This window comes from Anser anser (genome assembly GCF_964211835.1).
Source record: "Anser anser genome assembly, chromosome: 16".
Lineage (NCBI taxonomy): Eukaryota > Metazoa > Chordata > Aves > Anseriformes > Anatidae > Anser > Anser anser.
In genome coordinates this window covers 3,112,882-3,129,375 of record NC_139737.1, presented here as the reverse complement: position 1 = coordinate 3,129,375, position 16,494 = coordinate 3,112,882, and the positions used below count along the sequence as shown (strand labels likewise).

The following is a 16,494-nucleotide window of genomic DNA, read 5'->3' as shown; positions in this document are numbered from 1 at the left end:
ATCAAGGTGACTTTTAACGCTGCTGTAGAATGGAGTGTGATGCCACAGACCCTTCTATAAGTAAGAAACATTGTGAGCAGAATTGCACCATTGTGAAAGCTTCAGGCTCGAATCCTTGGAGAAGCATTTCCAAAAATGACCAGAAAAGTTTCTCATAAAGAGGAAAAATGCAAACATCCGAAGGTCTGTTTCACATTACTGTATTCCTTCCTTTTACATTCACATTTCCCACAGGCACTTGTGGAAGACAAATACAACCAGAATAAAGAGCAGGGAATAAATCCTTTAACATACAGTTGGTGGCAAACGTAGAAAAAACATATAAAGAGAGGATTTTAACTTCTGGATTTAGTGACTTGAGATCCTCATTTGGGGGCCACATTATTATTTGAATACAACTAGGAACCAGCAATATGGAAACAAAACTAATGGCAAAGTAACAGATTTACTGTGGTTAAATGATGAGGACTCTAAAACCTACACTGTCCCTACTATTCATGACCCTGTAAGTAAGAGTTTCAAAGAAGTGTAACACATGAATTTATGTATATCTTTGTTTTCTTACTAAACAAAACCAACATCTCATTAAGAAACAATTTATAACTAAATTTATTATTATAATTATAAATTATATATAATATATATAAATATAATTATAAATTATAACTAAATTTATAACTATATAACTAATTATTGCCACTGAAAACGTCTTGTTTTCAAAAAAAAAAACTAAACCCCACAGCTGCAGATAAATTCTATTTGCCATTAACAGTCATAAATATGAACCTTTGCTGAAACAACTGAATCCAAAGTTTTAAGGGGACTCCTAAATTTACTATCTAATGAGAAAATCACATCAGATCTCTTTATTCATATAGCTGAGATTATATTCATGTACACTGAGAACGAATTAAATGAGGTAAGCCTATTTATTAAGTTAAATGTGAGGCTTTCTCAGCAAGAGGATACTATCGTTCTTACAGCTTAAACTAAGTTCAGTTGAAGCCTACATAAGTACAAGATGAAAACTTGGCTGACCTGATGCCAAGGAAAAGCCCAAGCATTATAACCAGGTAAGACAACTTCTACTTCAACAAAGTCTCATTAAGCATAAATATTTCATTAAGCAGTAACTTGATAAATTCTGAAATTCTGTGTTCTTCTGATTGTGACTGGTAATAGTACAGTGAGTCTGTTTTAGCCACATAATGGAGAGACCAGCAAAATCTGGTTACTCACTAGAAAGTCTTTGCAAAAAGACAGAAAAAATTGAGGCCAATGTAAAATTTACTTGAGGTTTCCTATCAGAAATGGCTCTTATTTTAAGTATTTTGAGAAAAAATAATAATGAAATTTGATTGAATGCATTCTAGTTCTACAGTTGACTACAGATTATTTCACAGTTCAGTATCTGAATTTTACATAGTTCTGTAGCTGAGAAGATGCTGGACAGGCTGATTTAAATAAATTTTTATTTTTCATTTTGTAGCACACACTATTTCCTACTTGTACATTTAAAACTCAGTGCCAAGTTTTTTTTCCTCCAGATACAGTATTTCAGTATTCTGTGTTGCCAATTTTCACTTTCTTCCATGGTTAGAAATATACATATAAACACAGAAATTATAAATGCGTGAAGAAAATGAACTAGCTATATTAACCAAAAATTAGATTTGCTTGCAATTTAGCGCATATACAAATTGCCCTTGCGAGAGGGCAGGGATGAAAAGATGTACAATGAAAGGAGGCAGGACAGGAACTAAACAGGTAATTATCTTCGGTGAATCTAAGATTATTTGGAAAGGATCACAAAAATCCTTGATTCACCCCATTAAAAACTCATTTCAACCCACTGCCTAAAAGCAATCCTAGCAGTTCTGATCACGATAGTTTACTACCCCAGATGAAGTTACATTAATACATAACATCGGGGCATAGTTCAAAAGACAACTTACTTGGGAAGAAAATTATTCACTGTATACAGTCTAAATAGGCTCAATAGTTAGGTATGATTCACTCTGAGTGACTTTGCTTTACGTTTTTTCTTTATCAGCATGTGAGTAATGACTCCGCATTTGGTCAGCATCGACCACTGCAGAGTATCTCACAAATCTGTGTTCACCCAAAGACTCCTAGTAAGCATTTATTGTTCTTCTGTCATTAACGTATTGGTTATCTACTCTTATGCAGAGACCTGTGATTTATACAACTAGTCACAACATGCATCTCAAACGCTGAATAATTGAAATGAGCAGGTTTCAAAAATCCATTGGGCTGTATATCTAATATTAACAGAAAAAAATAATAATAATAAAAAAAAAATCAGTTCTGAATCCCTGTAAGAAACAGAGATCATCACTAATAAAAACAGGGTAAAACTTCCACACACATTCAAGATAAATTCCAACGGTAAATTAACAATGGTTATAACTGAATCTGTTTAGTTTGGTCAGAGAAGAAATCCATTAAAATTTTACATTTTGATACTGTAATTTTCAACAGATGTCTAACCCAGTTTCTACATTCATTCAATCCAAAGTGATCACACAGTAAGTGCTTCCTTTTGGATGGAAATATACAGCTAGACCAGCACTTCAAAGCTCAGTCCCATTCTATTTCCATATCCGTAAATAGGTTTCAAAATCCATAAATAGGTTAAGTGCCTAATTTTAGGTAATAATGAAATGAAAATGTTGGCTGCAGCCTCCAACTATTGCTCAATAACTATCTTTCACAAGCAAGCATTTTAAGTGCTGCAAGCTATGTTAGTAGCTTTCGGTGCTAAATTATTTACAAAATATTTTTAAATCCATTCTGTATTTGAAGACCACATGATAGTTTTATCAAGTTACATCCTGTAATTATCTATTAAAACAAGATATACTACATATTAGTATGGGATTAATATTTTTTTCCTTAAATAAGTTTTTTTTTTTTCATGAAATCAATTTTGCTGTATTTATCTATATAATGGCCACATATTGTCCCTATCATCTGCAGATCCTAGGAAGTTAACTGTACCACTAAGGATATATACCTAATTTCTGTACACTGATGGCAAAACTTGGGGAACGGACCTATGCCATACCTATGCCATATTTTTAACTGCAGAGACCAATACAAGCGATTCTGTAATCATTATCAATACACCACTTAAATGCATGTCCCAGTTAATTGTGAAAGCGTGATTGAAAGCTATCATCAGGCTTGTGTATCTTGATTCAGTGATAGAGATCACTCCCACCACTGTAACACTGCCGCACATTAAGCTACGTTTGCTGAATGGGAGTGGCTGGCATCAAAAATCAGTTGTTCTACTACTGCTGCTTTTCATACTGGTATTGGCTGAGTACTCTAAATAGCTTGAAGAGATTTCATGCCTTCATACTTAAAGAAAAACACTTCCAAGTTTAAATTAATAGAAAAGATACTGTGGCATGCCCTCTGCTGATATACTTTTTTAAATTAAAATTCTTCTATTTTAAGTATGTATGGTACCTGCTACATTTCCAACACTGCCACTAAATCCCTCAATAAGTGATTCTTCCTATTGGTAATTATGACTGATTATAAAAACTTTTAATTTTTTTTTAAAAAGTGCTTCGAGATCTACAGATGAAAGTGCTAAATAGTGTTGTGTGTATGTGAAACAGACAAGTAAATTCACATACAGTAAACTATGAGGAAAAAAACAATGCAGAACATCCCACAGATACATATCTGGTAATAAATATCTGAGGTGGTTTTAAGTGAATAAATGTGAATATCCTTCCATGTTCCTCTATTTTTAAATCACCCATGCCAAAGTTCTGTAGATCTTCTAGGCACTACAGCAGATCACAGGTCCTCAGTTGTGTTCCAAATCCAGTCCATCAGAAACAGGAGAAATTCATAATTCGTATGCACCTGATGGAGCTGGTTGATACAGCTGGAATATCTTCCAACTAGGATTTCTGGAGTGACGGGTTTACTGTCCTCTCCCTCCTCCCGCCCCCAGTTGTATTTATCAAAGCATCTTACACTGTCATGCTTTTTGAGTACGTGCTAAACTCTATTTGAAGGTACACAAATTTAAGGAGACAATGACCACTTTCGAAAAAATATTTTTATTGAGTATAAAAAACAGTAAATTCCATCAGATGTCAGTAACAAGTATGGATTACAAGTCTTTTACGCTGCAGTTCTAATACATACAAACACACACACGCAAAAATAGCTTACCTGATTTTTTTCCCCCATATTCTGGACATGGTTTTCAGAATATGAACACAACTTAGCACAGCCATGAGGTAAAGGCTTTCACAGGTTTCCAAGAAGAGTGTAGTCTAAGTGGGTCTTTCATTAATCTTTTAGATCATACAGCCTCTCTACCTATGTATCTACCTATCTATCTGTATCTATTGCTTTAATCCACTTTGTATTTCAATTTGAAAATCTGACTCATAAAATTTGCCTCCACAGACAATGCCTGCAAGTGTTTATACCTATGTTTGTTCTGAGCAATTACCTCCAGTTTTGAGAGAACTTTTCCTATTTAAACTCTGTAAAACAAGCCTGACATTCCTGATTTCTACACTAAGTCTGTCTACTTTTGCCAGACCTCCAATTTAAGACAAAAGTTTCATTTGAAGTGCAATCTACAACAGAAAAATAAAAGAAAATGTACAAGGACAGCCTATGTTTGCACAAGAATGCAAGTAGGCGAAGATCATTTAAATGCTTCTCTAAAGCAGGTTATATAAAAGCACAGCAAAAGACTGCAGACGTAGCCAATTCAATGGCAAATTCATTCTTACGTGTTACTGTCCAAAAAGGAAGGTATTTCATTTATTCTGGCTGGAAAATCTAGCCCACAGGCTAGGACTCCTTGTCTGCATCCCTGTGCCAAAAGTGTTAACACTTAAGTGTTCTTGTTTCTTGGTTATGAAACAGGAATAACAGTTTTTGCCTACTTTTCAAGAATTGAGTAAATTAAAGACTATCAGGTGCTCACATTCAGCTTATAGAGACTACATGATGACTTAAGGTAGCAACAGTCCTGCCTTTTTAGCTGTAGCCTGAAAACAATGACGTAGACTGTGCACTGTTCAGGGATGGGTAAGGCAGACTCACTGTATGAGAAAAATCTTGTCCAAGAACACAAAGCAAGTGCCCTTTGGAATTTCATGCAGGAAAGAATATTTTCCTAGCATTACACTGCTTGGTGGTGGAGTTTTTTTGTTATTGTTTTTTAAGTCATATGCCATTAACATGTGAAAACCTGGCCAGACAGCTCTGAGAATGCTTTACTGAGTTTAGTCCTGAACTTGTATTTGGTGAGTAGAGGACAGTCAGCTTCTCAGAAAGGTCAGCTCCTAATATATTTTAATGTGTAATTATTTTGCACTGTTTAGTATTTTGCAAACCATCCTTACAACAATGAAGTATTGCCTTCATTGTAACCTGTAGCTCTTCAGCTCCTCAACCTGTTACTCTATATGAAAAAAACCAAATACTTATTTGGAAACTAAGCATATGCACCTCCTCCATTCTCAGATGAAGACGACTTCAGATTTTGTAATGTAAAGGTGTTTCATGTCTGAATTAATTCTCATTTCTTCTGTTTCCATGTTCAACGCACAAAGATGGAGCAAATTCAAGCCATACATTACTGCTGATAATTCTAACTAAAAATAGAAGATTGTAATATATACCAATCTATACCATCTATTGTCTGCCACCTACGCAAAAGGAATTTGCCTACTCCCAGGCAAACCGATTTTCTGAAGTCAGTGATTTGGCTGGAACTTGATCCAGGTAGCACAGGATATTTCAGATCCCGTGTACATACATATTGCACGCACAGCATAATACATACCATGAGATAACAACAATGCAGTGAAACCATAAACATTACCTTTGTCTTCAGAGATTTCTTGACTGCTCCGTGGGATAAGAGTCTCCTACGTGATTTAGGGGACAGCACATGGCTTGTAGGGACCTAAAACTTGGTGGATTTATGGGCTGTTGAAAGTAGGGTTGGTTTATTGTTTTGTTGATGTTTGGTTGTTTGTCTCAATACAGTGGCTGTTCTATGTACTCCATTTTATGGGTAAACAAATCCTCCTAATAGCAGGTATTTATCTTGTTGGAAAGGCTATGTGAGTTTCAGACCATGTCACCTTGAGACGATTGACTTTGCAATTTTTCCCTATATGCATACTTTTAAAATGTTTTTATAAAATTCTATTTTTTAATTATGCTTACATTAAACATTCAAAACCAATTGGTCTCTGATTTACTCGTTTTGTAATTTTACCTAGCAGTTAACCTCCCCTAAATTTTGTGCTTACCTGGTCCCTCAAAGGGCAAGAGTTTGGAAGGAATTGGGTCCTTAGAACTCAGTGGGATCAGGTAGAGATCCTTGACATGTCTGTTGTTATTAGCTACAACACCAAAACGACCACGACTGCTAAAATAGGAGTAGAGAGAGATATAGGCAACTTCTTCTTCTTCTGTGGCAGGATGGAAACGAATCAAACACAATTCCTGAAATACAAAAGCAAAGTGGAAAAACTCAACCTGTAACATATCAGCAAATAAAATGGTAAAAATACTCAACTATTTTTTTCAACGCAATAATCAAGCTTTAAGAAAATACTGTCGTTCAATTAGTAATATTAAACCAGAATTAATTTTGTCATCAGAAATACCAACTATTTATGTATTTCGCATCAAGCTATACCTCTTTAGGTTCAGAATATTCAAATAATTATGAAAGAAATGGAAAATTCTTAGTTTCATGATTATATTTGCATACTGTGCTTCATTTTTACTAATTCCAAAGGGGTTTTAATAGTAAAACTTATTACATACACTTACTAATAATCTCCTAGTCTTTTAAAATTGAATTTCTATCTTCAGTAACTGAATAAATAGATTGCTTATATTCAATCATTGAAAAAACAATAGGTTGTATGAATGTTTAACTACTACACAGGGGAAAGATGATCAGCAGCTCAACAGGCAAACCTGTTTCTTCAATAAATCAAAAATTTCAAAGGAATAAGTGGTGTCAGTAGTTTTCTAGGTATGATCTACATCAATATAAATTAGTAAAAAGGAAATACTATCAAAAGCTGCTGTATATTTCTTCCTGATTTTGCAAAGGTTTTTAAGTAAATACCTTAGAAAGTGAAGATTTGAGTTTGCCAACATAATCCCAGACTGTCTTCGGTGAGATCCTCCCACCAATATGAATCGTGTCTGGTAAATCCTAAACAAGAAGTATTACATGGTAGTATAAGAAAAGGAAAGAGGCTATAGTTTTGAAGCAGCGCAGATTGCCCCATCCCAGTAGCTTAGGCGATAATGCAGTATTATATTTTAGTAAACTTGCACATATACATTCCTAATTTCAGACAGGCTATTTCCAAAATGCAAGGCGTTCATTATGGCATGTTACTGGAAGGCTGGCAGTACACACAAAGCAGAAAAGGCACTGCCTGACAAAAATAGCAGTGGAAGGTCAAATACTTTTGTATGCCTATCAGCTGATTTTATTTATTAGCTTTGCTTTTACAGGGAAGCTGTTATATGTAGTATAGGTTTTATCCACACTTTCCATTTATCTGAAATTTTTGGACCCATATGAATTCTAGTTAGCTTCCTGTCATGATGACAGCGAAACCCATTTTAGCAAAAGCCACAAGAGAGCCACCAGCCCTCCTAATAAAAGACCTAAACCACATGCCTGAAACCTCCAGTCACAACAAATGCACTTCTTCAGAGAAATGAAACAACAGCTTAGTTGTTTCATCACAAGCTGTCATACTACCCAATTAGTTGAATGTACACCCTCCCAAAATATCATGCAACTGCTTTTAAAGTTAATAAAAGGATGATATTTTTAATAAAAGGCCAAACTTTTCTAATAGATCACATCAGTGATCAATCTGTTTGTGAGCAGAACAAGGCATCTATTTTAAAACACTGGCTGTAAAACTTTTCTTCAAAAACTGATCTTGAAATAAAGCTATTATTCTATGTTAGATACTAACATATATATAACCATATTAAAAGATATGAGAATTATTCATAAATTTGTGAGGAATTTTTAAAAGGCTTCCTCTCCCCCCCCCTCGGGCTACTGTTCCTATTACTAAAGGGATGCAATTTTCCACTGTTACGTTTCCAATATAACAACATACACAGTGACCCCAGCCTTTCTAACAACAGGAACTGCAATATATTCTAAACGCATAAACATGTCAGTGCTAACCTCACTAAGATAATCAAAGCACCCGGAGACAGGGTATGCTTTAGTGACAAATTTGGCCACACTCTGCATATTAATAAATCCTTTCCAAATGGTGTTGAGGCGAGAGAGGAAGAGAGAAGTATCGCTGTCTTGAGGTGAGCGGGGCTCTGCAACACTGCAAAACAAATCCAAAAGAGAAAAGTTACAGACCACAGTAAGAGTGCTTCCTTCTTTTTCTTTTCTTCCCTCCTCCTACTGATCAATTACTTTATTTTAAACAAGTAAATAACAGAAGCCCTAGTAAATGCTTTGTTAATGTTTTCCACTTTCATCCAATACAGGATGAAAGTCTGGAGTACCTTTAAACCAACTCTCACAAACACTTACTATATTTGAATGTACATGCAGATTTAAAGTCAAATACCTTGTAAGTTTTATTTATCTGTTAAAACACATTGACTAATTTTTGCTGTCAATATATACTGATGCCCAGAAAATTTTACCAACTAGAGAAGGTAAACAAGGAGATGATGAATTAAAAATTTAACGTTCAGGTAATCGGATTCAAAGCTGAACATGCCTTTTGATTATTGGCAGGGTGGGGTAAGAAGCAGAGGGGGACAAACAAACTTTGAACATAACGAGACTAAAGATTCAGTGGCTTAGCTTACTATTGAATATACGCACCTGATATTGGGTGAGTGATGAACAGCTAGGTATCTTCGATCTGGTGAGGATGAAGGTTTTGTTAATATTGATTTGGGGACAGTCATAACTGGTTTTGACATTTCCTGCTTTGTTTCCCCTGTTGAAACTTTATCAGATGCAGTACCAGAACGTAGGGCTGTCGTCGTAGTACCAGAGGAGCTGCTCATTGCCGTTCTAGGGTCTCTACCAGAAACTGTTACAGTTGTGACAACTCCACCAGTGCAAGAGGCAGGAAAAGTCGAAGGTTCTTCAGATGAAGAATCTGTGCTGTTATGGCCTTGAGTTGTAGGAATGTAAGTTCTTTCTAAGCTTGACTGGGAAACTGCTTCTGCTGCAGATCCAACTTCAGTTTCTTCTGTGTTTTCAGGTACTGCCTCTTTGGCAGGCTCTGCTGATGATGATGGTGCAGAGATTTCATATTTTGGCTGAACTTCTGGTTTAGACTTTGACTCTGCTTTTTTAACAGAAGCCGCTAACTTGGACTTCTTCGGTGGCACTTCATCTTCAGATGCTGAAATCTGACCTACAAATTAATTTTAAAATGTTTTTGATTACTACTTAACAATGACAAGGTTTGAGAGAAAAACAAGTAAGCAAACAACGCTTTTAATTCTTTTACTTCACACAAAGTCAACACTGTAGATACCTGTACAGATTTTGCAGTTCAGGTCAAAAAGATGGGCTCGATGTTGATTTGTTGTATCCTTCAACATACTGCTAAAAACATCTAGAGAAGGAGCGCTATTTACATTTTGTACAGTTCGGGTTGACTCTTGCTGCTCCTAGAAGTGAACGAACACAGAAAACATTCTGGTTGATTGCTAATTTAAATCATAAAAAAATACTTTTGAAACCGTTAATTTCAGTTCTTTAAAAAGGTATTAAAGACTGTGCAGAACTACTGCTCTGAGCAGCACTTACAAAATGATGGAATTTTGAAATATTCTTCCCCTTTTGTCATTTGTTTAAGAATATCATGTCAGAGTTCTCAAATACTACTAGTCCTCATTTCATTTCATGCAATTCTGAAGTAGATACTACCATATTAAATGTTTCCTGAGAATACAGAATTGTAATACTGATTACAGGGTTTTTTTGGGAAAACAATTGTTTTAAGATTTTGCTGTAAGCTGAGACAAAGGTCTGAAAAACATCATCTGATATTTTAGAAGTGCATGCAATATATGCCCAATATTACGTTGTTGCATTCCTTCAAACCAAAAGGAAAATGCTCATAGCACACCTACTAGGTAATATTCTTACAGTTCGTTGAAACAACCTGCATTTCTGATACAAAATTTGAGGCCCCAGTTAACATTTATCTCCCTTGACACCTTCATGCTGAAGCAATAGATAATACTTACATCAGAATCAGACACTGGGGGAGAATCTTCCATATTTACATCTGGCACATGTTCCCGTTTTACAGCTGTTTTCTTGATCTCGTGTGATTTGTTTCTTGACTCTAACATCTGAGAGAAACAAAAACACTTTAGTAAGAAGTCTGTGTATTGATTTTATAATTTTATTTTTTATTTTCTTATCAATTGGCTAGTGGAAGAGAAAAAGCCTACTGAAACTGGATGTTATTCATATTTCATCAGGAAGAAAATATATTAATGTAATATGGGTGGTAAAGGCTGGTGAAGTTACTGCCAGTTCATATCTAAGGACACACTGGAAAATTGTATTGCTTACCGCTTTGGTTGGTTTCTCTTTCCATACAGACAGTTCTTTAGATAAAAGTTCTTCTGGTTTCATTCTCACTAGTTTTGACAGTGAGATTTCCTCACGAAGAACACGATGAAAAAGTCCCTAAAAACAAAACACACTTTGTTGCCATGCTGAATAGAATCTGCTCAGGTAACTAACACGATTTGCAGTGTTGAACTGTCAAAACCCTTTCAGGTTTCTTAATTCCCTATTAAAAATGCCAGCTAATCTTAAGAAAGCTTAGGAAGGTGCAGCAACCAGAAAATAATGATGAAGTAATCATGAATTTTCCTCATTACCATAAAATATACTGTCAATTCAACTGAACAGGAATTTCAAGAGATGAACTGCCACTCCTGTTTCATATCTATAGTAGAAATTTAAAAAAAAAAATGTGTTCTCTAGTCACTATTTCCATCTGCACCAGCTTCTTTTTCCTTTAAAAGATAAATTATCATGTACACAAGTAGTATCCCATATAAACTACAGAACGTCACAGAAGAAAAACAAAGTTGTTTTTTTTCTAAGAATGCCATTCAGTAAACAAATATTTCACTACAAAGGCCAATCTTAATAAATACATGCGATCCAACTGAACTTCCATTCCAACTGGATTATTTAAGATTTGAATGGCTTTAAAACAATTTTTTATAGCATAATTCATAAGCCTCTCTCTTGAAACTCTACATATTGAGGATAGATTTGGATGTATTATTAAAAAAACAGACTGTATTTCAGTATGTTTACTGTTTAAATAAATTCCAAACCTGATTTTTTGGGTCCTTGAGATTGAACATGATGCTACGGTATTTACTCTTGTACCGGTTGTCCGTAACTTGAAACAAATTAAACATCTCCTTTTCAATATTGAGTGCTACTTTCCCTACTTCACTCTCTGTCATGACCAGATCATCACTATCATTGACTCTGTTAAAAACAAGAAAGGGTATGCGTATTTATGTTAGGCACGAATCTTCAGGCAGCATTCATAAAAACTAACTTTTCAGAGGAAGGAGCTAACCTAGGCTTGTATTCACTCAGTGAGGACTCCCTTAAAACACATTTCAAAGCCAAAGTCTATCTCAGGACCTCAAAACATTAACTATGGCAACCTTTTGCTACTGTCTACAGAAGACCAAGGAACACAGCCTTAATGAACTGAAGTCAGCCCTTACAAATACTCCTGCTCATGACACTGTAACTAGTTTTTTTTGTCATGAGCTACTGAGGGAGCTAAAACACTCGAGTTTTAATCTTAGACCCTCCACTGTGAACAGTATTTCTGTTTCAGAGACACTACCAGAGCACAGTGGCCTAAGTCTTGACAGCTGACAAGAGCTTTAATATTTGTGGGACAATGTTTCAGTTTTTTGTTTTGTTTTGTTTTGTTTTTTAAAGCAGTACAGTTGTTAACTTTGGGAGGAGAAGCAACCTCTGCCTCAGCAAGCCCTTCCAGCCTTTCACTGTGATATTCCCTACACTACGCTTCGTACAACCTCTACATCTCCAAACACTGCCATTGCCAGATATCAGCTTCAGGTCACCTGCACTATAAACGTCTCTATGCTGTGATTTAGTTCTTCAGTTTTAATTGTCTCTCACTACAAATGGGACAGTGACTTTTTTTTAAGGCTTTTTCACATGCCCAATTATTTGACATCAGATTTTTTATTTTTAATAAAGCTGTAATGCTAAAAATACTTGTAGTAATTTCTAGCATAAATTAAATTCCTTAGTATCACTTAGCAAGAAGGAAACAAAACTCTGCAGCCTAACCCTTTATTTCTAGTTGTAACTTCCTATATAAAATAAGTACTTTGAATTCCCACCTCTTCCATAAAATTTCTTTTAGGGACCGACGAATATTTTGTCGAATCTGCGAGTTGGGCTGGGACTGGATAGGGCTAGCTTGTGTTTTCGCTTGACTACTTCCAGATGCAGTAGAAATGGAAGACGGCGAAGGCCTTTTCAGTCCTCCAGCCAAACTGGATGCAGCTGGTTTTTTGGAACCCGACGAGTCATGTGAAAAAGCTGAATGTTTTGAAGGAACGCCGCCTGCTGAAGGCCATGGTTTCTTGGGAATTGCACCTTTGAAACTCCCAGCAGGTTTAAGCGGCTGCTTAATTAGTGATGTGCTAGAGAAGGATGGGGACTTCTTTGGAGGAAAATTTTTAGCGAGGGAAGACGTGTGCTTCTCCGCCATAGATGCTGAAGCAACAGCTTTCTTTGATGCCCCTATAAACTCTGTTGCTTTATCTTCATTTCTCTTCTCTTCCTTTTGAGCTGTTAAAACAAAGAAGAAAATGCAATATTAAATACTTAGCATTATAACTTCCTGTTTACGAAGACCAGTTGTCAATCTATAAGGAAGTCTGTGAAATGACACCTCTGAAGAATTATCAAGTATAAAATTTAAGCCATTTATTTTTAAAGCCTTTTTAAAAGCAATTTTAAAAAACGCGCAGAGGTTGACTTTTTTTTTTTTTTAGAAGAAATTTGCCTTTGATCCTTCACAGAGCACTTCTCAGAGACTGTCTGAAGAGTTTGAAAGAGTTGCATTTTGGTTGTAAAGGTAGAAAATCTTACTCACAAGCTCTGAAATAAATTGAAAAAAAAAGACACCACCTTCAAAGATTCCTGAGTTGGACTTCATGATTAAGCTTCAAAAAAATCCCACTTTCACAAAGTCTTTTTTTTTTTTAAAAAAAAAAAGTAAGTAACAGAACCCATATCTTGCGTTTAATTAGATCTTCTATCAGATCTTCTCATTTACTTCCTAGCTAAACTCTAGATTTAATATTATAATAACATTTAATAATTAAATATTAAAACCATTGCTCAGACTGTGGCCATTTAATTCCCACCAACTATTCTGTTCACGATATCCAAAACCGGCATTTAATATTTTTTCTAACATCAATACATAGATACCCATAACGCACAAGAAAATTTACAAATTACAAGTGAAGGCTCCATATATTGAAGTTATAATTGCACAGGACTTTAAAAACAAGCATTTCTTTAGGTTGTATTTCACCTTTCCACATTTTGGCACTGAGAGGAACAATTCATCGTAATATGATAAGTCAAAAAACACCCTCCACTCAGCAAGCACGATTTGCTCCACCTCGGTTTACCAGAAACATCATTTGCAGGAGATCCGAGCTACAGTGGGCTACCGCTAAGACGTTTATTGTGACAGAACAAACAACGGTTTCTAGGGAAACCACCAAGCAACAACTCCTGAAACCAGGTTGTTCCGATTAGAAAAGCCAAAGTTACTTCCCCAAAAGTCTTTTTTCTCCTCACAAATCTGCATTTGACTATTGACCAGTTAGTGATATATATATATTTTTAATTATTATCTGATGTTTTCAGCTAGCAAGGTTTTGTAATCAGAAGAATTAGTCCCACAGCCCTAGCTACAGAGAGCTATGTGCTTTCCTGGGAAGGATGCAGAAATTTAACTTCGGTTAATTTCACCAAGAACCAAATGGACCCTCTTGGTCTTCCATATCTGCTATAGTGAGAGCAGACATTATCAGGAAGGGTCTAACAACCAATTTTCCTCAGACTTGAGGGAGACGAAGGTAGGGAGCACTCCTCTGAAGCCCAGTTCAAGAAATCCTATAACAGCATACAGTTTGAATAGAAATACACCTCAGAAAGGGGAAGATTTGGATTGCCTAAGAAACATAACACAACTACTCATTTCTGAGTGAAACAGCCCTCCGACCTTTGCCCGTAGTTAAATTCTGTTAGACCCTGAACAGCTGTAGGCACCTCCAGCAGAAAGCAAGCTTGGAACGAGCTGCACTACACTGCCTCTTACTGCTAGCATGTTTCACCACCAATACACAAACTGGTGGTCAAGACGTACCATAAAACCAATGCTGTACCTGAGTTTTCGTAAGGCTAGATATAGAGGTTATAGAGGTGGGTGCTAAACATCGTCTGGAACACAAAGGGAAGAAGCAGAAGATCCAGAAGCACTATACATGTGGATCCACTACGGGTGGATGACTTGCTGAAGTTTTCTGAGTGAAAGCTATCTGAAGTGTAAGATGAAACATACTACATTAAATCACTTCAAAGAACGTGAAGATCTTACTATAGATTAAACTTCTTGTTCTCCCACTATTCCCCTACTTTTCCCTAGGGACTGGCCTCAGTTACTGACAGAAACTGAACACAAACCCAGGGGGACGTTGAGCTGGACTCACAATGACCTCTCTTCTGTTCCTGTTATCTCCCAAAGCCTACCCCACTAACATTACACTCTGTCAGGAGGCATTGAGCTATCCCAGGAAGGAGAACAGGGATCAGAAACTATCACTGACATTTTCAGTTTGGTCAAATTAGGCACCTGGAACTTAATATACTGAGGTAAAAAGCTGAACTACTTTGAATTAACAGTCTTGGAAAAGATAGAAGATGAATATCCAAAATGTGTGTATGATAAGGTTGTGAGAACTTCTCTACTTCTGGTTCTTGGTTTATCTTCTGCACAGACTTGTCTCTTCAGCCACGCAGGACAGAAGCACACCTCTGTCTCACTGCGGGACGGCAGGACAGCACAGCTCGGGGTTCAAAATGACCACAGTACAATTCGGTCCTCGGTGCTAAGATATTTAGTTCTTTTGGGTTGCAGCATAAGTACAAAACATGAAATACTAAGCTTACATTCCATACTTATAGTTTTATGATTTGTTCAAATTAGTTAACAAGTACACTGACAGAACTAAGAACAGCAGTCAAGATGTGTATATAAAAAAAAAATCCATGACCCAAACCTTCCTGTGTTCCAACAGCTATATCATAGTAAAACTATATACATGTAAAATAAATAAACAGTACTAGTGCAAAGGCAGATTGAAGTTCCCAGGGTTGATAGGCAGCAGCATCAGTACGGATTCAAGAAGAAAGATGCACAAGCATCCTTTATTCTGCAAGTTCACATCATGACTATTTTGAAGTGTTTCCACAGTAGAGCACGTAACTCTATGCTTCTTTAACCAACAGAAAATGTGCAAATATTTCAGCCTTACGGAAGCCTAATAGTCTCACAAACTAAAATACTACCTTATAACAATTAGAACTGTCTACCTAACTGTACTTGATGGCAGGGATTCTGCGTGTCGTAAAAGATACCTACACTACATAGGCCATTTAGTGCTTCAAAACATCTGTGAAGTACTTTCTCAAATTTGCAGGACACCTCACTACATTTGAAGGATAGTGAAGTGGTGTGTGTATTTTGACAAAGTATCAAAGGTACTTACATCCTACATAGGCCAACAACCTTTGACAGAGGTAGATGAACCTCATCTTAAAAAAAAAACCCTCATATCCCATTTTGACTATGACAAAACTGATCTGCCCTGTCAGATTTTTTGGTTTACTGATAGGATTAGTGTTCTGCCAGACAATCCAGCTGCACCAACTCACTCTGTCCTTGCACAGGTCTTGTATCCAATGCACAGGAGGGCAGGAGCACACAGCCGAGCGCGGGGAAGGAGCAGGACTGCCTCTTCTGGTGGCAGCTCACCAGTCCATTGACTCAGCTGCAAGGTGAGCACGCCCCCAGCTTGCACCATCTTCTGATGGGCGCTATGGCAAGTGCGTGTTTGGAAAAGTTAACAGAAGTATGTACTCTTTTCAGAGAGCAGTATACCAACATACGTGGAATTTCATTTCTGCACAGATGTCACCGTCGCTCAGCAAACAGATGGGAGACACAACAAACGGGTATTCTCTCCAATCTTTGCCTTGCAGTTCACAAACAGCTTGAAGAGAAGACGCAGTCAATGCCTACCACATACAGTGGCCGCTGT

General features: G+C 36.5%; 1 protein-coding gene across 2 annotated transcripts in view; it reads right to left on the bottom strand.

The window, feature by feature from the left end:
* The window catches only part of DIDO1 (death inducer-obliterator 1), a 58,027-nt gene that overhangs the window by 5,761 nt on the left and 35,772 nt on the right, over positions 1-16,494 (bottom strand). For both annotated transcript variants that reach the window (XM_083802139.1, XM_083802138.1), the window contains exons 12-20: positions 12,490-12,943; positions 11,428-11,587; positions 10,646-10,762; positions 10,312-10,419; positions 9,594-9,729; positions 8,927-9,470; positions 8,261-8,414; positions 7,166-7,255; positions 6,333-6,528 (exon numbers count right to left, since the gene is read on the bottom strand). In XM_083802139.1, the coding sequence (XP_083658265.1) occupies positions 6,333-6,528; positions 7,166-7,255; positions 8,261-8,414; positions 8,927-9,470; positions 9,594-9,729; positions 10,312-10,419; positions 10,646-10,762; positions 11,428-11,587; positions 12,490-12,943 (1,959 nt within the window). The remainder of the gene's footprint in view (positions 1-6,332; positions 6,529-7,165; positions 7,256-8,260; positions 8,415-8,926; positions 9,471-9,593; positions 9,730-10,311; positions 10,420-10,645; positions 10,763-11,427; positions 11,588-12,489; positions 12,944-16,494) is intronic.